Source organism: Eucalyptus grandis, chromosome 8 (assembly GCF_016545825.1).
Source record: "Eucalyptus grandis isolate ANBG69807.140 chromosome 8, ASM1654582v1, whole genome shotgun sequence".
Lineage (NCBI taxonomy): Eukaryota > Viridiplantae > Streptophyta > Magnoliopsida > Myrtales > Myrtaceae > Eucalyptus > Eucalyptus grandis.
Window position 1 is genome coordinate 5,106,390 of NC_052619.1, and position 23,976 is coordinate 5,130,365.

At 38.4% G+C, this 23,976-nt stretch overlaps 2 protein-coding genes across 2 annotated transcripts; one reads left to right on the forward strand and one right to left on the reverse strand.

Annotated features, from left to right (window-relative positions):
* Positions 1 to 1,580: 1,580 nt before the first annotated feature.
* LOC104456004 (protein RALF-like 24) lies at positions 1,581 to 2,388 on the forward strand. Its single transcript, XM_010070690.3, has one exon. The coding sequence runs from the start codon at positions 1,642 to 1,644 to the stop codon at positions 2,149 to 2,151; it is 510 nt and encodes a 169-aa protein (XP_010068992.2). The 5' UTR covers positions 1,581 to 1,641; the 3' UTR covers positions 2,152 to 2,388.
* A 1,666-nt stretch (positions 2,389 to 4,054) lies between these two features.
* LOC104456005 (DNA repair protein RAD50) lies at positions 4,055 to 20,413 on the reverse strand. The gene is given in 29 exon segments (XM_010070691.3): positions 4,055 to 4,293; positions 4,428 to 4,572; positions 4,660 to 4,788; positions 4,908 to 5,041; positions 5,127 to 5,189; positions 5,277 to 5,427; positions 7,031 to 7,083; positions 7,162 to 7,202; positions 7,205 to 7,286; positions 7,828 to 8,152; positions 8,228 to 8,397; positions 9,227 to 9,428; positions 9,671 to 9,879; positions 11,315 to 11,524; positions 11,647 to 11,776; positions 11,860 to 11,974; positions 12,717 to 12,844; positions 13,594 to 13,686; positions 13,811 to 14,022; positions 14,116 to 14,223; positions 14,312 to 14,416; positions 14,695 to 14,865; positions 14,958 to 15,136; positions 15,946 to 16,174; positions 17,144 to 17,258; positions 19,175 to 19,350; positions 19,649 to 19,816; positions 19,908 to 19,994; positions 20,076 to 20,413. Coding segments are annotated over 28 exon segments (3,948 nt in total). The 5' UTR covers positions 20,199 to 20,413; the 3' UTR covers positions 4,055 to 4,293; positions 4,428 to 4,532.
* Positions 20,414 to 23,976: the final 3,563 nt, after the last annotated feature.

Sequence of the window (23,976 nt, forward strand, 5' to 3'; positions counted from 1 at the left end):
AGATTCAAATCTCCCGCTTCTCCCTTGTAGCTGGGATAAACACATAATGATTATGTGCTTTTAAATTCAATCGTGTAATTTTAGTTTGTACTTTGGACGCTATCTTTTTCCAACTTTAGTTCAATTCAATTTGTACGCTGAGTATGGAGGATGATTAATGGTAGCGAAAGAATTTGTCGAGGGCTAAAGTCGATTGTCGGATCGGTGGCCGGAGGCATGTCGTCGTCGGTTTTGGTCGTCAACCAACAAGTCAAACTTTACCAATCGAGGGAGCCACAATGGCTGCCTCTGTGTGACATGGACCACAACCCAGGCGTTTCGTGAATAGGACCATTCGCCGGGGAGTCACATCACTCGACTCGACTACATCTCCTTATTGTGCTATGCCATTAGGTGGAAATAAATTCGCCGCCATTTATCTGTCACGGCCAGCACGATCTTCTGTCCTGGAGTGAAAGTAATTAGGCCATATTTTCCTCTTATCATGCTTCCGATTGGCAGGTCATGAGCTGTGGACAACACCAGTATAAAAATTAATTGTCTTATTAGTGCAGAAGATGTCCGGTGTTGTAAACCATCAATTAGGAAAACGGTCAAATGATCTCAAACTTGGAAAAACATGGCCCTAAGCAATCTGGTTGGCTTTCACTGCTAATCTCTGTAGTGGGACATCTTGGTACATTTGTGCTCGAGTCAATTTACAAAAGAGGTCAAACATACACGTTGTTCACTAATAAGATCATTCACCATTTTGCTGAAGCTTCCTTTGGATGAACCATAGAGGCAAGAGAAGCCAAGTCCGGAGATGCATCCTTCTTCTTGAGCCTTGGCATGCATTGTCCGCCGCACTCCGACGTGGGTTGGCCAAAACACCAGGTGATGAAATTAAGTATGCATATGGTGTATCCGGGGCATTGGAGTAGATGTGTTTATAAATTAGAATTGCTCAATGAAAATTAATTTATTAATAGAATTCCATGTAATAACTGGGGTTATTTTAGACCATAAAGGAAATCGGAACAATAGCCCCGTAACAAAAGAATAGCCAAAATCAAATCATTATAGAATCTAATGGTTTGATACATTTCCTTACATTCCCCTGGTTGCAACCTTCTAAACAACATGAGATGAGAGAATGCCTTGGCAATTGGTGCATTAAGGTAAGGAACTCACGGGCGGGGAGTGTTCTCTTATATTTATGGACAATGTGAAATGCGATTCATGAACTTTACTCTTAATATGCAATGTGGTCCCCAAAACTTTTTTTAACGTGGTCATTGAACTTTTGTACATGTTCAATATTTAAAAATGTTCGATCTTATCTTTCTATTAATTCAAATTCAAGGATAACATAAATATTTTCATATAGTATAAAGATAAAATTAAACATGTACCAAAAATCTGAAAACCACATTGAACGATTTTAAAAGTTTAAGAATGACATTACATATTGGGTTAAAAAGTTCAACAACCACATAGAATAGATTAAAAATTCATGGACCATATTAATCAAAGTTTGGGAATCATTTGTGTTGCTTTCCCTTATATTTATACATGACTTTCCAAATACACCGGTTCATTTCAATCTCCCCACATTCGCAAGTTTGTAAGTGATACCTCGAGACTGTTTCGTCCTCGCTAATGATCCTTCGCAACCCAACTACCCGAACGGCGAAGTCCCACTTCCTCGTCGTCCCCAACAAGATCCCCCACTCAAAGAAACCAGAGAGAGAGAGAGGCATGCTCAATCTCAACCCTAAGCTCAGCTCCATCACTTTCTTCCACCCATGCCTCCTCTTCATCCTCATACACCTCACAAACTGCAATGCGGTGTCCATTATGGGCCTCGGTTCACTGCGAAGCGGCGGTCTAGACCTTCTTCTGGAGAGGTCATCATGCTTGGAGGCTGCCCTTGGGGAGTGCGTGACCGATCCGGAGATGGAGTGGGAGACCAGCCGGAGAGTGCCGGTGGCAGCGCAGCAGAGCAACAAGAAGTACATCGGCTATGAGTTGCTGAGGGAGGACACCGTGCCCTGCCAGAAATCAGGGGCTTCCTACCACAATTGCCCGGGCGGGCAGGCCAACCCGCACAACAGAGGGTGCACGATCATCACTAGATTTGCACGAGACGTCGGAGACATCAAGACTTGAAAGAGTAATTTGCGGGGGTGACTTACCATTTTGATTTCGCTCTATGAAAATAAAGAGAAATCGGAGTTTTGCCTTTCTCGGCTAGGTATTCTGAGCCTTTTTCCTGTGCTATAAAGCAGGACCGTGTGCTATAGTCTGTAATCTAACTGCATGTTTCTCAGGCCTTGAATCATGAACTAACGTTACATTTCCAAAGGTACGATCAGTTCTAGCCTCCGGAGAGAACTCATGCTTGAAGAAAAGGAGTTTTTGCTGATTCCCTCCTTCAAATCAGTTTGTCTTAGGCAAATGTCATCGGTTAGGTGAATTTTCAGACTCTAATAAGCCTGATGAGAGTGAGATTAAACATTGGAGCACGGTTGATTTACAATGCAAAAATTACTGAAGAAGATTATAGGCAGCCAAGGACTGGAGACGGTGCTTACATCTACTCACTACCGTCCATGGCCAATTGGAATATGCGCCAAATCACGTGAAAAGTTGTTTTGCCAAGGCTATGTCCCCTCCTGCTTTCTACAGTTGCATATAACAAAACAACAGACCCAGACTGTTATTCTTCGGCAAAAAAACGCTTCAAATGCCATAACTTGACACAAAAGAATACTTAAAGTGCCATAACTTGACACAAAGGAATACTTAAGTGTCATAAAGGTACACTTAACTGCCACATTCGAAGAAAAACGGATCAATTAAGTGCCACTCCGACCAAAGTCCGGCCAAAATGCCGACGTGGCATTTTTTCAACAAAGTGAGTCCAAAACGACGCTATTTTGCAGGCTAACGTGACCAAATAATGAAAAAAGAATATCTTTTTTTTTTTTTTTTTGGTAAAGGTGATTATAGCTTAGGACAAAAAATCCAAAATAGGGGCGCTAAAAATTAATTAAGTTAAGGGCCGAGACACCCAAGGAGGGAAGGAGAAAGATTTTAAAAAGAAATCGTTTTGGGCTGATGTGATAAAAAAAAAAATAAAAATTTTAAAATTTTAAAATTAAATTTAGTTAAAAATTTTAAAATTAATAATTTTAAAATTAAAAAAAATTTAAAAAAAAAAAAGGGAAAAGGGGGAGGCGGCTAAGGGATCGAGGCCTTAGCCGTTGCCGCCACCGCCGGAAAGGGCCGCGACAACGGGGGGAGGGTCGGCCGGGGTCGTCAAGCCTCGGCTGTGGGTCGGTGACCCAGCCGATCGGCGGCGAGGGTTGCGGCCCTCGCCCGGATCCGGCGAGGGCCGCGACCCTCTCCAGATCTGTGGGCAATGGCAAGTGCTCACGGCCCTCACCCGGATCCAACGAGAGTCGGCTATCCTTGGCCCAGGCGGGCAGGGCCAACGACCCTCACCCCGATCCGAGGCGAGGGCTCGACCCCGCCGACCCTCCCTCACCGTCGCACCGTCACCAGCCCTTCCCGGCGGCGGCGGGCCGACGGCTGATCCCTCAGCCCGAGGCTCCCCCTTTCTCTTTTTTTTCTTTTTTTTTTTTTTTAAAAAAAAATTAAAAATTTTAATTTTTTATTTTAAAAAAATTTTAATTTAATTTAATTTAAATTTTTTTTACCATGTCGGCCCAAAACGACGCCGTTTTTGTATTATTTGGCCACGTCAGCGTGTAAAATGACATCGTTTTGGGCTCGTTTCGCCAGAAAAATGCCACATCGGCGTCTTGGCCGGACTTTGACCGGATTGGCACTCAAATGACCCATTTTACTCCGATTTTAGCACTTAAGTATACATTTCGTAAGTTATGGCACATTCCCTTTCTACCAAGTTATTGCACTCCAGGGATCCGCATATCATTATTCTTCTCATCCGCACGGTTAGATTTTGAGCTTTTCCAATTTCAAATGAGAATGCAGGAAGCCTTGGCTTCGGAGGGACATTGGACACAGCCTCAAGGAACAAAATGGATTTTGCCACAGAAAATTATGGGAATTTTACTTGCATTTATATAGTCAAGAGTACACTTAATTTCAATGCATGGTCATTTACAGAAACACTCCATATAGTCTCGCAATTAAATAACATTGCAAGGTCAGAAAATGCGTTGCATACCAACCCTCACCGAACACTCACCTCAAATTCCCCTGCCTCTTCAGTTCGACATGACCAATTCAGTTCTGAAACCTTGAGCATGCCTTGGTGTTTCCCTGTAATCAATGATCGCACAGAAAATTACTCACAAGTATTGTTATTCCACTTCATTCGACATGCCATCTTTACTGAAGCATGAGCATGGGTAACTTCAAAAATTCAAGTATCAAAAGTAGAAAAGTAAACATACATCAGCTACTAGAGAGCTCATGTCATCCTCGGAAACAGGTCGCAAAAATATACTTCACAAGAATCCTGAGAAGACTTCTTCTTCAAGAGAACCAAATCTCCATCTTCAGTCAAATATCTCCTGGGCTTCAATTATACTGTGCTGACTGATAGTGTGACTCGAGAAGTTAAAAACAATAATAGACAATATGATGAATTAGAAGAGATATGAATCGACAAATTCAAAAGCTTACTGATCATCCTTTGAGACACGATAATATCTCTCTGCATGCTGTCGTTGACCGATAAGTTGCGCAAACCGTTCATCATGTGTGATGACTATCAGCTGAAAATTCTCCTGTCCCTTCCTGTCCTCCATAATTCTGGAGAAGTCGAACAAAGGAAAATGAGTGATTGCAAGTTGTGGTCCAGTTACCCCTACATTATTGCTATTTACACTCATCCATTTTCATCAAAATAGAGAAGTGAAAATAAGTAATACCTCACAAGAGCTGCTGCAAGACTTTCAGCGTTAGGACCATCCAAATTGGTAGTTGGTTCATCAAGTGCTAGAATTCCACAGTTGAGGCAAAAGGTCTCAGCTAAAGCCAAGCGAATGATAAGCGAAGCAAGAACCTGAAACCAATTATTAGCTGTAGATTTTCTCCTACACAAACAGCATGATGAAAGTAAACAAAGTGATCTCTTCTAAGTTGTGCACCTTCTGACCAGCACTACACCGTCCTCTCATTTCTAACTCAGTGTCGCCAGTTTGCATGAGAACCTGCATAATTGACAAAGTTTACTGGTGAGATGTATATCATCTCACTGAACAGATTAAATTAATATCAATAAAAAAAGGTATGCATGCCTTGTAGCTGTATGATCGAGTCCCAGCACCTTCCGAGTCTGAATGTATTCTGATGTAGTCAATATCTTGTCCCCTATAAGTTTGTTGCCACAGTTCCCTTATGATTTTATTTATTTCTTCCATTTTCATAGTGTGGAATCGCATAAGAGCTCTGCCAAAGAAAAGTATCACTGGTCCGCAGTAAAGAAGCCATTTGTAAAGACAAGCAAGGTCAACTTTCAGCCTTTGCAACCATCATCACAAAAGAATGTCCATAGAGAAAGGTTCCTTGGCTAGGGAAAAGAGGACAGAGCGATGAAGCACCTCAAATTCACAAAAATGATGTAAACAGAAGGCAGGGGATCAAGAAGGAAGATGTCACAAATGATGCTACGCGAACATTTGGATCTCCTTTTGCGCATGTAAAGATAACGCCATAAATAGAACCCAAAAGAACAAAGAAGCAATCATGGAGTGCCCTCTTTCTCAAGAATATCAAGAAGAGAACAAACACAATCCCAGATGCTCACTAGCTACAACTGAATATAATATCTAGGGAAGCTTCTATTCTACCCAAGCATGTTTTCTCCAGCAAAGTTGGGCAAATAGGTCATGTCACATATAAATAAAACTCACTCGATTAAGTGCGTCAGATTAAGAAGAAGTTCAATGAGAACTAGTCATTTTCACTCGCTTGAAGCCACAGGAAGGCAGTGCTCATAAGAGCACCAAACAATTAACAACAAAAGTTGATCAATGAGTCAATGTACCTGATAGCGAATAGTGAGGATAGAGAAAATGGGCACACATGCAGCAGTGATAAAATACGGTTGGACAATCTAAGTGCATTTGGAAGATTGTGGCGATATGCTGGGGAAGAGGTCAAAAATAAAGATTAAGGATTTGAAGAAAGGCGCTCTTAAATCTGAGAGACCTCCTCTCTTTTGCAAATGAGCTCTTATGCATGAGTGTTTGCACCCTCCTGATGCCACTTCTATAAATATTTTGGCTCTGAAAAAGAAAAATTGTTGCCATCCTCTTCAGCATAGGGAATGTTGCATCGACAGAAAATCACAAGGAAATACTGCACAAACATTACACAACTGTCAAGGGGCTCCACCTCCCCAACCATCAAATCAGCTATTCTTTGAATGACCCCAGTAAAGAGTCAGATTTCTTCACCCATCTTGGATTAATATCTCTTGGTTTTCCATCTTCTTTGCTTTTCTATCCTTTTTCTACCATTTTATCTTCCAGTGTTCTTTCGGGTGCTAAAAATTCACTTAAGAAAATAAACTTATGGTTGTATAACCTCAGTAGAGTGCCTTTCTTTACCACATTCAAATTTTTTCCCCGTTAAAATCCTTAGTAATTGATTAAAACGGCCCCCAGTGGGTGACATATGTTGGCAAGAGGGAAAAAAAATAGCTCAGAGCCCAAAGAAAAACTCATTAAAGAGAGTGAGAGAGACAGAGAAAAAGTGACTCTACAATATCTACAAAGCATTCACATCGATGAAGATCCTTCCACTGTGCCAGACGTTTCAAGTTTCAAACCATTAACCCATATAGACAGACATCCAAATGACTCTGTTCCCTCAAATTCCCTTCTGTTCCACATCTCCAAACTAACTTCATAGCAACAAACTAACCGATACCAAACTCTACTTCAGATTTTGTATTTATAGTTCCTGAGCACACAAACACAAGGAGAAAAGGCAACATCTGAAACACTAAAGTTTAAAAGGAAATGGAGTACATATTTGGAGAGCTCACTTGTCAAGGGCATTGTAGTATCTGTCCAGATCCTTGTTTGCCATCTCCGTGGTCTGCCAGAAATTGGTTCATTTATTATCCAGTTGAGAAATATAAAGGAGGACACCAACTACTACTCATAAACATTTTACCTTGAGCTGTATTAACTGGTCAAAATATCGTTTGTCAATGTTTTGTACTGGGCTTGCTTAAGATCTAATTTATTCTTAGAAATGTTGCTCTGGTAGACAGACATCGTTCCTTGACACCTGTTTAGCTGTGGCGAGAAGAAAAATGAGAAACTAAATAGTGGAACCATAGACAATACGGATAAAAATATATACCCATCATACCATATACATACACAAATTAAGTATGAGAATAATACAAGGAAAGACAGTTGGTAAAGCAGTGGCTCAAGAGTACTGTTGTCCCCCCATAAACAAGGATAGCCTATCAAACAAAAGAAAAGAACAACGACGCCCTTTAACTGCAAACATACTTTAACACCAAGCTAATGTGAGATATGGGAACAATACTGCACATCTCTGATAAAGAAACACATTGTATGATAGATTGACCAGACCAAAACAACCATATAGCACCATAAGTTCATATATTCCCCTTTAATACCAAATTTCATGTAGCAAGCAAATACTCATCACTATTGGTTTTGACTTCTATGATTATGATGAAGCCCACCTCATTAGGCAAACCCCAGGGCTAAAAATATCTGCAACCACATGGATCAGATGAGACACAAAACGAAAACCAGGTGGGTGGCCCAAGAAAGAAGAGTTTTATCGCAAGTAGAATACCTCAGAAAGTAGCCTCTCTCTTTCTTGTGAAAGTTTCCCAAGTTCAGCTTCAATGGTAGAAATGCCACCAATTTTGAGTATTCTGTCCTCTAGAGATTCAATTTCACGGGTAAGGTCATCTACTTCAGATTTTGTCTTTCGGTAGTTTAGGTTATCCTCGATGTTTCTTCTAAGTTGATCCTGATTCCTCATCAAGTCCTTACTTTTGTTAAGTTCTTCTGAAATTTCTCGTTTCCTCTGATCACAACCTTGAAGCTGAGATTCTGATGCAGCTTGCTTTTCTTGCAGCTCTTTCAACCTCTCTCCTTTCTTGAGATCATGGTACCTAGTACAGCCAGTCTGAAGATTAAAAAACAGGTATTGGGTCCTCACAACTATCGCTAAATTCAGAAGAACATACTCCTTGATTTTGGAAGATAATTTGAGTAGTGAATCCACTTCTTGATGATAGCTTCTTTTCTGTTCAGCCTGCTCGTCATACTCATGATTAAGTTTAACCTTTAAATCATTGTACTCATTCAGAAGCCTATCTCTCTCTTTGGATATATGGCCAAGAGCGTCCGTCAAATGCTGAAATCAGCACAAAGAGGATAAATAGTCAACAAGAGGATAGATGGCAAATCATTCGTAAGAAAGCAGTGAATACATGAAAATATGCTTGAGCAGCAAGTTCAAGTCATGAAAACCTGAACATTGAAAAGAGAAAGTACATAAATGTACAGTCAACAAAATTCTCCTGAGCAGAGACACAAAAGGAATCCAATGAAGAATTCAGAAATTATGACAAGCAGCTAGCCAAAAGAGAGCAGAGTGGATGATCTATCATTTACACAAACTACCCCTCTATTTATTGTATTCACAAGAAAAGCGAAAAGTACTTGGAGCTCATTTTGACCAAATTTCCATCATCTTTCTTTGGCTGAGTGGCATGTATTTCCATGGCACTGATTTTTCCAATTATGAAACGACACGCACGGCACCCAGTATCAACCATTCCATAATCAATCTTCTCATTTACGGTCAGCATCTTCAGGAATCTTCCTTGAGTGAATATATTTTTTTGACTTTTCAAGTAATTAACAATTATTTTATGCATAAAAATGGGTAAGGCCATTTTATTCTTCACGTGCAGGATTACATCCCTTATGAATTACAACCCTTAAAGGGATTATCATTCAGGATTTGACAGCGGACTTAGAAAGCCACCTTCCGCTAGAGAGACTTCCTTATTGGGCACCGAGGAGATGACGATTTGTGTATGCAAAAGACCTTGAAGCTAAAAGCAGCTCAATTACAAGAAACAATCAACTGTAATTGTAGAATTCACTCCATCAGTCTACTTCAGTGTTATATGATTTAACTAGATCTTGGATAAAAGAAAATACTATAAGTAGACAACCTTCTCATCGAGGTCAAGCTGATTTCTCTCCTCCCACAATCGCTCTAGCTCCTCTTCCGCCTTTTTGACATCACGGAGCGTATTTGCTGCTGCTACTTTCTCCTCCCTCAGAGTATGCCAGCGAATTTGGATGTTGGATAAATCATTCTCCATATACCTTTGCTCATCCCTGAGCTTCTCCAATTCATTGTGCAAATTATCCCTAGAGAGAAGGAGGTTGAGTTTTGATGTTAGGACAATAAGCTCAAATCAAATATGACAGAAAGCTTTCTATAACCAAACAATCAAGTCAAGTTGGCGAAGAGAGAATAATCAGACTTCCGCAGCCCAATTTCTCCAGACAACTGGTGTATTAAGTTTGGGATCTCATGCATTTGTCAGGACAAGAAAGGAAAAGAAGCAGAAGGAGAATTAAAATAAAACAAATAGCTGAAGGCCGTGTACTTTGTGCTCTGCAAAGCATTCAGCTCCAATTGGATCTCTTCCATAGTTCTCACACCTTGTCCCCGGAAATCAAGCTTATATTCCAAATCATCAACCTGCTTCTGCAAACTCTGGATCTCTTGGAAAAGTCGGTCAGCCGTATCAACAGGCTGCAGCAAGGCCTCAACGGACTCTTTCTCCGCTTTTACTTGAGCCAAAACCCCTAGTACCTGTATTTGCAAAGTATTTTTACGCCAATACTCAATAATTACGCAGAGTTAATCATCAAGATTGGAGGCTGGAAATAAATAGAGATAATTCTTTCAGTGTTCATCCAGAATCACAGTAAGAAGTAGATTTCTGTATGCTTCTTGAAAAATGAGGTGGTGCAGATATTCTTCTCAAGTAAGTGGTTCTAAGATCTTCAAACAGAAGGGGTTACTTGGAGTATTTCTTTCCAAGCATGCTGCTTAAATTGCAAATGGGAAGATTCCACACCTGGATCTCTAATTGCAAAAAGAGGATCAAAACTAACCTCAAGCAGAGGAACTTCAGTATAGGTCCTACTGCCTTAATATTCTGCTAAGAAGCAGGGAATAAATGATTTCCCCACAAACATGATTTGGATCTGTGTAAGGGATATTTTTCTCTTGGCAGTCAGTAATGGAAGCATCCTAAGAATACCAATGTCATGTCTGTGTAATTTATAAATATTATACCAAATTTTTCGTACTCTCATGCCCAGGGTAGAGGCAATACCATTATTGATTCACTAACCACTTACAGAGATGCTTAGCTAAGTAGTAACACAACCCCTTTGTTACAACGAATGACACCTGCTTATGTATTTATGTAAGGTTATATAGTAATCATAAGATTTATACTTATAGGGGCTATACAGATTACACTTGGCAGTAAGCATAGGACAAGAAGTCCATTAATAGGCACCTAGTATCAATGTCCTATGGATTTTAGACTACAGGAAAAGCACTCAAGAAAATCACATCCTAAGTACATGCAAGCTTAGATAACCAAGAAGTGACAGAAAGACAAACAGATCAAAATAAATTGCATTTTCACTTTACTAATACACCAAGCAGTGTCAGCACTTAAATGAGACCCTATCAAAGCTGGTCCAGGAACTCAAATCCTCTATCAATACAACAAGAAAAACGAAGACTGCTCTGGCATCAAACCATACTAGATGCAGACCAAACACATATAGCTCTCCATTGAGTTGTCTTATGTGATTATGAGAACAACAACAACCAAATAAGAACTCTAATAAAGCAGTTCTTTTCCTACCAATTAATCAGCTATTTTCAGGAATAGTAGAATATATCTCTAGTACTCATAAGTCAAAAGGCAGGAAAGAGGATATATTAATGGACTTATCTAGCATGCATAGGATAGGAGGCATCAACAATGGTAAGCTATGCGACTTTTTAAACCTAATGTACCAAGAAATATCATCATGTCTAGCATAAAAGTAGTGAACAAGTACATTATCCTTCTGTGACAACCCACTAGAGAAAATTGGATACAAAATCTCATGCAGGAAAAAAAGAAAAACCATTTCAAAAATGATGTAAGGAGTCCTGAAGCCAATCATCTTCGCCAAAATGAAAACATTATAAAGCTTATGGATAGAGGAGAGATAATTACATCATCAAGGGCCTGGGACTTTTGATCCAATTCTTTAGTAAACTCATCCAAACTTTTTTCTGTGTGAGGGATCGTTTCCTTTTTAATTTTAGTATATTCTTCGTACACCACACGAAGCTTGTCCATTTGCTGAAAAAATGAGTCAGCATTTGAGGATTCCACAGCCAGCACCTTCATGTGTTCGGCAGAACTAGCAGCCTTCACTCGTTGCTGTAATTTCCAAATGCCAACAGAGTCAAAAGCATCAAGGCAATAAAATACCGGAAAGAGAAAAGTCTGAGTAACAAATTCATGGATAAGCAGCTTGAAAGCATTGCAAGAGATATACCAACCTTCTTGACGAAATCATCCTCTTCTTCTGCAGAGAAAGGACGCTCACAGCAAGGACAGACATGATGAGCACGGGCAACTCTTTCAAAAGGATCAAACATTTGCCTCATACCATCAGCAATATTATATTTACTGCAGACAGCATGTAATGGTTGTTAGCTCTATCCTCACCAGAACACTAGCTTATATATGATCTTGACTCCAAAATTGATGACCTTTTCTGGACATCCCTTTTCTCCTTCGCTGACTCCAATACTCTAAGATAAACATCAATATCAGAAGATTGCTGATTCAACGACAGCAGCTTGGACTCTATAAATCTCTTCCGTGCTGCAATAAATTGAACAGGAAAATCCTCATGTAATGCAACTTGGTTCAAATGCCCAAAAAAGAAAAAGGAAAATCATCAGGAACTACTTTCATATCTAGCATATTCACCACAAAGAGAACTTCAGTTCTTTTTTCTCCATCCTTCAAGATAGAGTCCATAATTTGATTTAGTTTGTCTAAACAACTATTATAACAACTTGATCAATCTGAAATACTTCCCGTCAATTTTTATCACTTAAATAAGTTCCATTAACTCATAAAGCCATGTCAGGATGACCACCATCACATCCTAAAATTTCGAAGTCATTATGAAGTTTCAGCATCTTACTTATTTCAATCCAGTGGAAAGACCAACTTATGGGTCTGCCTGTAGACCAAATAACATTGAACCTGGAAATGTCAGAGCTATTCTATCCTATGTGATTTCCAGGGCCCTAAGCATTGGATATTATCCTAGGAATGGCTACCTACACTCCAAAAAATCAAACCAGCAAGGAGAACATTCAAGCGAATGTCAACTTTAGTTGAGCATAATAAGTCCCCATCTATCATTACATAGCGAAAAGAGTTCCTACCTTTCAAATTTTTACAATTACACTCCCAAAAATCAGACGAGCACAGCCAATGTTCAAACATATGTCAACTTTTTTTATTTTTTTCGCCACAAAGCATATGTCAACTTCAATTAAGCAAAATGAGTCCCTACATGATAACAGATTATAAGAATAGAAAGATTTCCTACATTCCGAATCCTTGCGAAGTTTAGACAAGCTATCATTAGCTTCTTGTATTTTCATCTGCAACATATTCACTTCCTTCTCAGCTTCACGGCATTTCGAGCCCAAGTCATCAAATTCCAAATTAATAGCCCTGCAACAGGAACATCAACCTTAGGGATGACAAGAACAACAGCAACCAAGCAACAAACCAACTATTTATACTGGGTTCCACTACATGGATCCCTCCTATACCATCTCAATAGCTAAACAACAACACTTTCTAGAACACTTCCATACCATGAGCTAGCCCCATAATGGTCCTGCTTTGTAATGTATGATGATAAAGTTTGAAAACACATGTTTCAGCAATAAATAAGACAACAAAAGAAAGCGAAGGTTTTTATCAAATATTTTCCACCGAAAATTTGCATTGCGCATCCCCTTTCCATAATGTGTCATTCAAACTCTGTTAGTTTCGATTCTCCAGATAACTCATTTATGCAAGAAGGATAATTTCACATTAATGCACAATAAAGAAACAGTAAACACTAGCATGCTCAAGGAATTGCATCCTTCAATTGACAGTTCAAAGAAAGGTTGATTTACTGACACAGTGGAAATCCAGAGGTAGAGAAACGCATAATTTTACAGAGAAAATGGTTTGGTGCTTAAAATTTTCCAGCAAGATTTTTCACCAGTAAGCACGATCATTCAGATAGGAATTTTATTCACAACACAGTCGACATCTAAGCATATGTTCTCAAAAGTGGCTTGACCAAACAGTTGCTCCATTGTGAGCAAGAGGAACAAAAAAGCATAATAAGTAAATTCTTAATCAATCAATGTGGCCGTTGTACATGCTTATAATCATTGACACACAAATACATAACATAAAACTACCTCAAAGCTTGAGTCATTTCCTTCTTCAAATCCTTGTCAGGTGGAAGCCTCCCTTTCAGGACTCCTCTAAATTTATCCTTGCAATCATCAATTCTGAAACAAAAAGGATGCTCAAAGTAAAGCTTCAACTCATAAGTAATCACACTAAACTGCAAAGAGCACATAAATGCACAATGAGAAAGAAAGAAGTTAAACTGAGGAAGAATATCCTACTTACATCTTTCTGTGTTTCTTTTTGTGATTCTCTAGCTCAGCTTTCTTCAAAGCAAGTTTTACTCTGTCCTCTGAATCGCCTGCCATAATATCTTTCTCTCGATTAAGCGCCTTAATTTTTTGCTCATTGCTGTAAATCTCACTCTGCTTCTGCCGTATGTTAGATTCAAATTCTCTTCCAGCAAGCTGGTTTGTTTTCCTCTCAACCTCAATTCGCTGCACATACGAGAGAGAGAGAGAGATTAGATCTGTGTATCATGCCTCCAACATGCATGGACCCACAAGAAGAGCTAAGCATCACTATGTTACCATGCTCTGCTCCCTCTCATCTATATGAGATAGATCGACATTAGATATTTGAAGTTCGAATGAGTCACGCTCATCTTCCTTCTCTTTGATGCGCTTCAAAAGGCCACTCTGCATAGGATAGAAGTTCAAATGCCCTGGAAAAAATAGAAGAGCGATCTGAATATTGAAAAACCACAACAAAGCATGTCTTCTAAACCTTGATCTCTGCCTTTGCCTGAATCTGAGCATCACTATTTTTCCACCGATCATTTGCATCCATGTACTGATCCCACGAAGCCTTAAGTTCCATCTCATTTGATTTCTGCAAGACAATTTTCCTTGTCAGAGCTTTTTTTTTTCCTTTAAAATAGGTAAACAGAACAACTGCCTTCAGAAAACAAAAGGGATTTCTTCTTTTGCAGACATTGCTTCTCAATAAACTAGAAGCCAGCTACTTTAAGTTATTTTCAAAGTAGTATTTTAGCAGTTCATTGTGTGTAGATTATAACTGATGAATTAAGCACATGAAGATGAACGTATGGCCCTTAAAAATTCACTTTTGGACAGAAACAGTCATAGACCATGGAATAAGAAGGCCACCTTTTTATCTTGTAAATCCTGCTCAAGATCCAATAGCCTTGATTTCACTCGATTTGTAAAGTTCAAGGCAACATCATTGTCAAATGGAGTACTTGGAAGAGACCCCAAATTGTGCCGTGAAAAAAGCTTTTGAATGGTGGAATCTCTTTCGCTTTTCAAAGAATTATGAGCCTGAAATAAGAGTTAAAGGAGTTAATATGAAACAGTACTACAACATTCCCAACTGTAAAAAACAGAAAGCTGCATCACTTAGTTAACTCTACCTCAGCTTCAGTTTGCAGTTTGCTTATTTCCCATATGGACTCATTGATCGTCTTCTTAAGGAAAGAACTTTTTGTCTCCGTGTCATTCATTTCCCTCTCTAACTTGCCAATTTTCGATTCCAAGAGGGCAATTCTTTGATCGAACTTGGTTTTCCATTCTATCAACTCCTCGTCCGTATCTAGTTTTGCAAGATAAACCAAAAAAAAAAAGGCATACTGTTTCTTAAAGCATCATCCTATCTGAAAAACATCTGAAAAGAAAAGATGATGCTTGTGAAAGTAAAAGCGACAGATTTAAGACTAAATGGTTGGGGGTTTTCAGTGTGGCCCATTCTAATGAACAGGGTGTGACCTTTTACAAGTGCCACTGTATGTGACAAGAACTCCTCAATTCCTCTCAAGCTGAAGCATGCATTTCATATATTCCCAGCATATTAAAAGAAGGTAATTCCAATGAAGACTACAAGGATATTAGTAAATATATCAGCAAGTTGATCACTTGAGTTCATAAAGGCTGTTGCAGTTTCACCAGAAACCAGCTTTCCTCTAATAAAGCGGCAGTCAATCTCAGTGTGCTTAATTATCCCATTATATATTGGATCTGAAGCTCTATGCAGCATAGCTTGAATATCACAACATAATAGCATAGCATCTGCCTTCCTAAGGAGCTCCTCAACTAAATGTCTCAACTACATAATTGCAAAGGTAACTAAAGACGGCTCTATATTTTTTCTCCTCCAATGACCTTTGTGTGACTATTTACAAACCAGTCTGGCTTTTAATCATTAACAGTGGCTCTTGATGAACCAGTCTGACTATAAATAATGTTTAATATTATAAATAGTTAGAAGTGAGCTACTTCCCATTGAATATATGCTTAATGCAGACAATAATCAGCAATGCCAAGCAGTTAATTCCCAGCGTAAGAGAGGAGGTACAGGGAAACCTTAAATAAAGCAGATGATTTGTTAAATTGATATATAAATACCTTCGTTCTCCTCAGCAAGAGATGCATACTGCTTCTGCTGCTCCTTAAACAAAGTTCCTCTTTCAGCAGTTTTTGTCGCTATCTGTTCCTGTAGTTTCCTCAAATCTTTCAGCGTTATTTCTGTATGATGAATTTTAGCATCCACAGTTTGAATACTTTCTTCCAAATCATGCAATTGACTCTTCAAAGAATCTGTTTTATCTTGATCTTGAGAAATGCTTTCACGTAGCTGTAAAAGAAATACATATGTCAAATAAAGTGTAAACTTGATCTTGAGAAATGCTTTTGCGTAGCTGTAAAAGAAATACGTATGTCAAATAAAGTGTAAACTTGATCTCGAGAAATGCTTTCGCGTTGCTGTAAAAGACATAAGTATGTCAAATAATGTGTAAATGCAGCACAGAAGATAGCAGGAACTAAAGCACCTAGCTAAGAATATGAGCTTTCACTTAACTGTTACAAATTCAAAAAGTGATGATTTCTCAAAGAACAGAAAAAATAAAGGAAAGAATGAGCACAAGTTCCTTCTCTTCCTTCTCCTCTGAAAGCAAAGAATCTCCTCTTGGGGAAACTAATTGCAAAAAGCTGCAGGAGATTCACAACTATGTGCAATTCACAAACTACAAGAAGTGTATATAGTCAGACCATAACAAGTCTACATTATGACGATGAGCAAGACTGAGTCCATTTTATGCCCATTATGCCAAGAATTCCAGATATAAAGCAAGTTATATGAGCAAACTTACTCAACCCTTGACTGCAACAAACTAGCATACTATTATGCCTAAGAGATGTAAAATTTGTCAACACAAAAATTAGTTACCCAATTTCTACTTTATTATTGACAAAGCTACTCCTCACACTTCAAAATCAATAGTCTGAGTTCTCAAAGAATAGTGTTTACGCTGTGATTGGAAGATCGGACACATCATTATCGTCAGAGGATTAATTGCAACTCTTTAGTCCAGAAGAAGCAAAACTGTCCACTCCTCCCCTTTTCCAGGGTAAAGATAGTACAATAAAGTATCTTAATCTTATAGCACCATCAGGAATTGCATTGAAAACTTAAATAACACTGATACTACAATTATTTTTTTCAGTAACCAACTGTACTCAGATGCAGCAATATGACAGATTCAGATGATGGAATATAGCTTGCACGTGTCACTATCATCAATAGACAGATACAAGATATAACCTTATATGCAGCATCTTTCAACGTCTGGAGATTTTCTAACTTCAACTTGTAAGTTTTTATCTCTTGTGCCTGATCTTTGTGAAGTTTCTTTATGGCTTCCAAGGCCTTTGTGTACCTGTTGCATAGTACATCAAAAGTTACATCTGCAATTCATATACTATATTCAGTAAAAGGAAAAGGAAAGGAGAGAAAATTTTCTACAGCAACGAAAACAGATTTCACATCAATCACAAGAATCCAGAATTAAATTTGATGTACAAATATTGCTGAAAGGACAAATGGGGGAAAAGACACAGAAAAGAAGTATGGTGATGTTCTTCTTATGTCTCACTAATAACTGCCAAAGAAAAACTAAAAAGATCATCAAAAAGAGAGTAGGAGATGCATAAAGCAAAATCTTCAGCTCCACAGCAGTAAATCTGACATGAAGCATATTCAAAGAATCCTATTCCTCTGTGCTCCTATATCGAAACAAAAGGACGTGATTAGTGGTCCAGTCACTCTATCTAATTTAGAGATTCCTAAGTCGATGCAGAGAATAGCAGGAACCACTCTTTTTATTTTCTCTCCCCTTATATTCACGGTCCATTCCCGTTAAAATCCTTGCTTTTAATAATATGCAAGGTAAACCATGAATTTTCTGGCATTAATAAACGGCTTCATAATTTACTCAATCTCCTAACTGTGTCCAGCTTTAAGGTATCCAGAGAGATGAAATGAAACTGGACAAAAATAGGTTGAGTCCCTTTAAATTTAAGCCTCTCAGACCAAACTAAGAACCTCTAGAACTATGATCAACAAAATTGAATTTTTGCTGAACACCACTGTGCTTATCCTTGAAGGTAGGGGGGGGGGACTTCCATGGAAAAAACTATAATAAAAAAATATCGGAGAGGATCAAAATATAGTGAGCAAAAAGAGTTCAATCAATGAAACTATCATCAATGCAGTTTCCCCAGAAATGAACAGAGATACTTCCAAACACAAGCATTGCTTCACTAATTAGATACAAGCACAAGCAAGGTGGGTCAATCCCCAGGCTGAAACCCAAAATTAGAAACGCTGCAGTCAATTTCAGGCTAAGTCATGAACCCACTACATGGGAGTAATAATAGGATACACAATCAAACCCAGTAGTAGTTGTTTTTTTCCTCATTGAATTAATTAACGCATTTCCTAAGATGGTTCTTCCAAAAAATTTGCATGAGGAACACAATAGTAAAAGCTACAAGGGGAACCGGGTGTAAACGTAACAAAACAGTCAGCCATAATTCAAGAAATTTAACTGAAAGAGGTGAAACAGCAAGACAGATGTCATGGACTAAGTCAGCACAAGCCCACACGTATATCGAACCACGCAAAACAAATATGTACAGTGAAAGATAATATGGTCAAGATGACAGTTTAATCAGTTATATTACCAAACAAGTCCAAAATTAAAAGTATGATAGTAGGAAGTACATAAGTGGAATCAGAAATACTTTGAGAGGTGCACAACTACTATAGTAGATCTGGCAATAGATGTAAGCTATACATATGCAGATATATTGCAGTATCTTATTCAATGTAGCAAATTAAAAAACATGTAAAAAGCGCAACCATGAAGGGCAAATCATCTGCGAGTGTCAGAAAAAAGTCAATGGCATGTTAATCCCTTGCTTTCCTTTCATTACAGCATCGCAGGGAAGTGTCCTTTCATCAATGAGACAAAATGAGTACAATTAAAGCAAAACAGCAAGCAACATCAATCTTTACGCACATTTTCAAGAGCATACATTGTTAATTGAGAGGAAGCTACATAATAATTGAGTCAATGACACTATGGAAACGACACATCATCCACAATGCATTTGATGCAGAGCATATCAAGTACTGACTAGTCAAAGAATGACCACAGCATTGAGAAAGGCTTCTGACAAATAAAATAAAACATAGCTTTTCTACCAAAAATTTGGTGGACACAATGCATGCACATGATTATAAAGCTTAATTATACTTGCAGAGAAGTTGCACAAATAGGCTGCCATATACCGAGTAGCAGAGAAGATATCATCAAACTTCTTTTTCAATGTGGAAGGATCTTGCAATGGCCAATTCGCTTCGTCTTGATGAACGAATATAACATTTTCCAGAACAGCCTTTGACACACCCATCAGAGCAGGGATCTCCCTGTCCATATCAGCACATCTGTAGCTAAGGCAAACTTTCTGCAGCACGAGAACATGGGGCAATTTAAGCAAAAAGGATCGACAAGTGATAGATTGCAGCACAAGCAACGTTTTTTAAAATTGATTGCCCTCAAGTTACATACTCCCATTGGAGTAACCAATAAGACACTGTACTTAAACCAATGAGCAAGAGAAGTGTTCGCTAAACCAATGAAGTGACCATCTACTCAATGCCGACTACACTCGTGACAGGGCAGACATCAAAAGCAACCATCCAGCCACATAATAACTCCACGAACAGAGAAGATACTCCACAAATTAGCTAGGCAATACTCACCTCCCCGGTGTGAGGATTGATAGTTTGCAGGACGCTCTCGATGGCCTTGAATTCCATCTTGGACGCCTTCTGAGTCAGCTGAAACGACCGGATGCACACCACGTCCTTACCCGCCGCCGTCTTGAACCTCAACTTGATCTGCCCCTTCGTCTCCGTCTCCCCCGCCACCTTCAAACCGCCACCAATCCCAAACATATCTCACCACAAAAGCCAAAAAAAAAAAAATGGAACGGAAGGGCGAAACGGAGAATCGGAGCACCTTGGGGTCGTGGATGAAACTGTGGCCGGACCGCGCGTTCGGGGGCAGCTCGCCGGTGCAGCACAGCTTCAGGCACTCGATTATCGTCTGCGGAAACACACGGCCGGAGAAAAACTTCCTCAGATGAAGAGAGAGAGAGAGAGAGAGAGGAGAGAGGGGAATGGTTACGGTTTTGCCGGCGCCGTTGGGGCCAACGATGAGGGTCAAGGGCTTGAAGAAGGTGATGACGAGCTTGTTCTCCGGGTCGAAGCTCCGGATGCCCTTGATCAGCATCTTGTCCACCGTGCTCATCTTCGCCGCCGCCCGCCGCCCGCCGCCAGCCGCCGCCGCCGCCGCCGCTGCTCCTCCGACGAAAGAGCGACCGTCCCGGCCTCCTCGCTACCGCATGAGCCGTTGAAATGAGAGCGAAGCGAAGAGAGCTTGCTTTGGGGAGTGAAGAAGAAGAAGAAGAAGAGAGGGAACAGAAAAGGAAAGTGGGGATACTCCTTTCCTCCGGTGGAGGGGGAGAAGTGTCCCGCTGCCAATTTAAAAAAATAAAATATATATATATATATATATATATAAAAAATTCAAATTGATATATTTATAATAAATTTATCTAAAAATAATTTTAAAATTACTAAAATTTGCGATAAATTAAACCCTCTTCACAAATTAATACACTTATAATAAATGAGTGATAAAATTCATATCGATACGCCGTATTATCCAACTCAATAATTTGATATTAAAATTTAGTAAAAATTAAGAATGGTAAATTTGTCATTGGTGTATTGATTTAAGATTTTATGTGATCAAAAAATTTAATTCGAGGTAAATTTGTTGTAAATATATCAATTTAGTGCTTTTTTATGATATGAACCATTTATTAAGAACTTCTTACCCAAAAAAAAAAAAGAAAACCCTTTATTCAAAACATATAACTTATTGGACTTATCGGTTCCCAGTCCGGTCCAAACCCCGAGAATTGGGCTAGGAAGACTGATTCCCAAATTCTGGGATCGAGAACCCAACCGAACCGATCCATCTTGGAATCGGGAACCAAGTCAACTAACTAGTTTGGTCCAATACGTTTAGGTTCGATGGAACCGATAAATTTGTTGTTTTGGGTTAAAAATAAAATGAAAAATGGGAAAAATTGAGAGGAACTAAGATTTGTTTCTTAAGAAAATTAAAAATAGTACACACACACACACACACATATATATATATATATAATCAACAAATTTGGTCAAGTGGATTCGTCTCACCTTGGAATCGAGAACCAAATTGACAGGCCACCGCTTCCAAAAGTGGGAACCGAGAATCGAATCACCCTATTTGGGAACCGCCTGGGACCGGCCAATCTAGTTCAATCCAGTTTAGGCAATTCTCAATTCGGGTGGTTCCCATTGCACACCCCTAATAACTTAAATTATCTTATCAAAATTTATACATCAATGTATTTAAAAAAGAGTAATCTAATTACGAAATTAAATTTTTTATTATAACTAAACTTGCAAATTCATCTTGGATGTAAACAACTTGTATCCAAAAATATCGCTATCAAAATGTGCTGCTAATAATGAAAATGATTAATACCCTGAAAATCCCCAAACTAATACATATGTGACAAATTTACCATAAATTTACCATAAATTTATTTTTTGACCATTAAAAACCCCAAACTGATATATTTTTTACAAATTTACCACAAATTGATATAGTTGTGACAAATTTATCCTATGTTAGTTTCCGTTAAATTTTACTATCAAATTACTAAGTTGAATGACACATGACGGTTAACTAGTGTATCGGTTTGGGATTTTATTATCTGTTTGTTTGGTTATATAATTTTTTTGATTTTTCATTGTATTAATCTAATTTAATGGAAGGTATATTTGTCACAAACGTACTAGCTTAGGGTTTTGACAGTTAAATACATTAGTTTTAGGTAAAATTATCATAAATGTACCAATTTATAGTTTTTTTATAATCAATTTGGGTAAATGTGTCATGGGTGTACTAACTTGAGATTTTTCACAATCAAAAAATTAATTTGAGATAAATTTATCATGGGTATACCAATTTTGAGTTTTTCAGGAATACTTTTGTTCTACCTATCACTAGCCAAAGAACCTGAAAAACTTGTAGAACAAATGAAATGAGCAACCACAACCCAACAAATAGTACAAATGTCTTTTAAGTATATCAAACATTCATGATGCAAATTTTAACTTATCAATCTTGAATTCGGTATACAACATATATAAAATCTAAAAAATGAGTTATATTTTTTCAATAAAACTTTTGACATATCATCGCAATAGACAATATCAAAATATAATGCTCAATATTTGATTATGGCCACACTCGACACTAGTGACAAAGGCAACCAAGTTGCCAGGTCTCCACCTATAACCGGTAGTGGTTTGGCCAGAAAGACATTTCGATAACCAAATGCATGCTTATTGCTCAATGAGTTCTAATGATAGCATAGCATAAGCATAATTCATTAAATCAATCAATCAGAAAAAGATATCAAGATGAAGTAACATGCTACTTTAACTGCTACTTGACCAACCTAAACTTGATCGTCGACAAAATGATCCTATGCGCCAAAGAAACCCTTGCCCAAAGCAATTATTTTTAACTACCCTCTATGCGGAACTTGAGGGCGAGACTTTTAAATTTGTGCTCTAACTTCGAAAGTTACTCTAATTAGACGAACAAAGGGCTCGAAACCTTATTAGGTCGCCAAACAAAGTTCATCTGTCTTGCCGAGATGTCCACGGCACATAAGTGAATTTTTCCCTCTATTTTCTTCCTGCGTTCTTCGTAGTTCATAATGTCTTACGGTTTCCTCTCTCTCTTCTTCATCTTTTATTTTGCCGTTCTTTTCTCTTTTAATTTTCTGCCCACCTTTGACCAGTTGACCCCTTCCACCTCTCTTCGTTTTATCCGTCAACTCTTAAGACAGACATGATAATCATTTTATTCATGAGTATAATTATTTTTTTACTCCCTAGAGTAAACTTGGGACTGAAAATTATTTGATAACGCAACTTCATTTTTTTATTTATAAAACAAATTTTTAGTCCAAAAATAAAAGTAAAAATTTTTCATTTCTCTATTTTTTGAATAGAAATGAAAAATAAAAATCATTATCATCGCACGCCCTCACTACTAGTCGGCCACCCATCTCTTACCACCTACTGCCACCACTCGAGAAGAAAAAAATTTATATCTTTATCAAACGAATTTATATTTCGAGAATAAAAGTTTTATCCTTATCAAATTTGTATTTTGTTCAAAAATTCATTTAGGAAATTAAAAGAAAAAAAAACAATCTATTTATAAAAAAGAATGATTATCATCCATGTTCTAAATTTTTGGCCTAAGTTAATGTGTTCGCCTCGTGCATCCCAATTAAGAGATGGCAGTAGGACCGACTACTATGGCGCCGGCACAGCCATGACCTACAAACCACAAATTGAATCGGCACAATTCGTACGAGCGTCGTTCGGAGCCAAGGATGCAGGCCCTTCCGCATGACTCAAAAACCTTCAATTTTATTCATTCGGTTCGCTAACCCACTATCTAACCAAATGAATATTGATTCTTTCAATTTTTTTTCTTACAAAAAACCCTTCGTATACTCTATTTATTTCACGAAAAATACTTTCATCATTTCCCAGTGTTTTGATCACTTGAGAAGGCTAGGTAATAGAAAATCTTGTCATCATTCAACTAAAATTTTATGATTAAATTCTGGAAATGATTTTGAAAATCAAAATTCATATTCTAAAATATCAATGACATTAGCTCACGAGCACAAGAACCCAATGCCCGTGCCTCGGCAACCACTGCCCGTGCCCCAGTTCTCATTGTGGTGCTCGAATACGCAGCCATCATATTAAAAGTACCCAACTACCAAGCCCTAGTCCATCAAAGCCAAAATCTATTCCATGGCAACCAGGCTTGAGTCCACAAGTGGGCCCTAAGTTCCTCAAGGCTAAACCTAAGACATGGTGTTGTGCCTAAGTCCTCCGTAATCGTGCATTTCTACCTGTCTCCCATACCCCAGTTG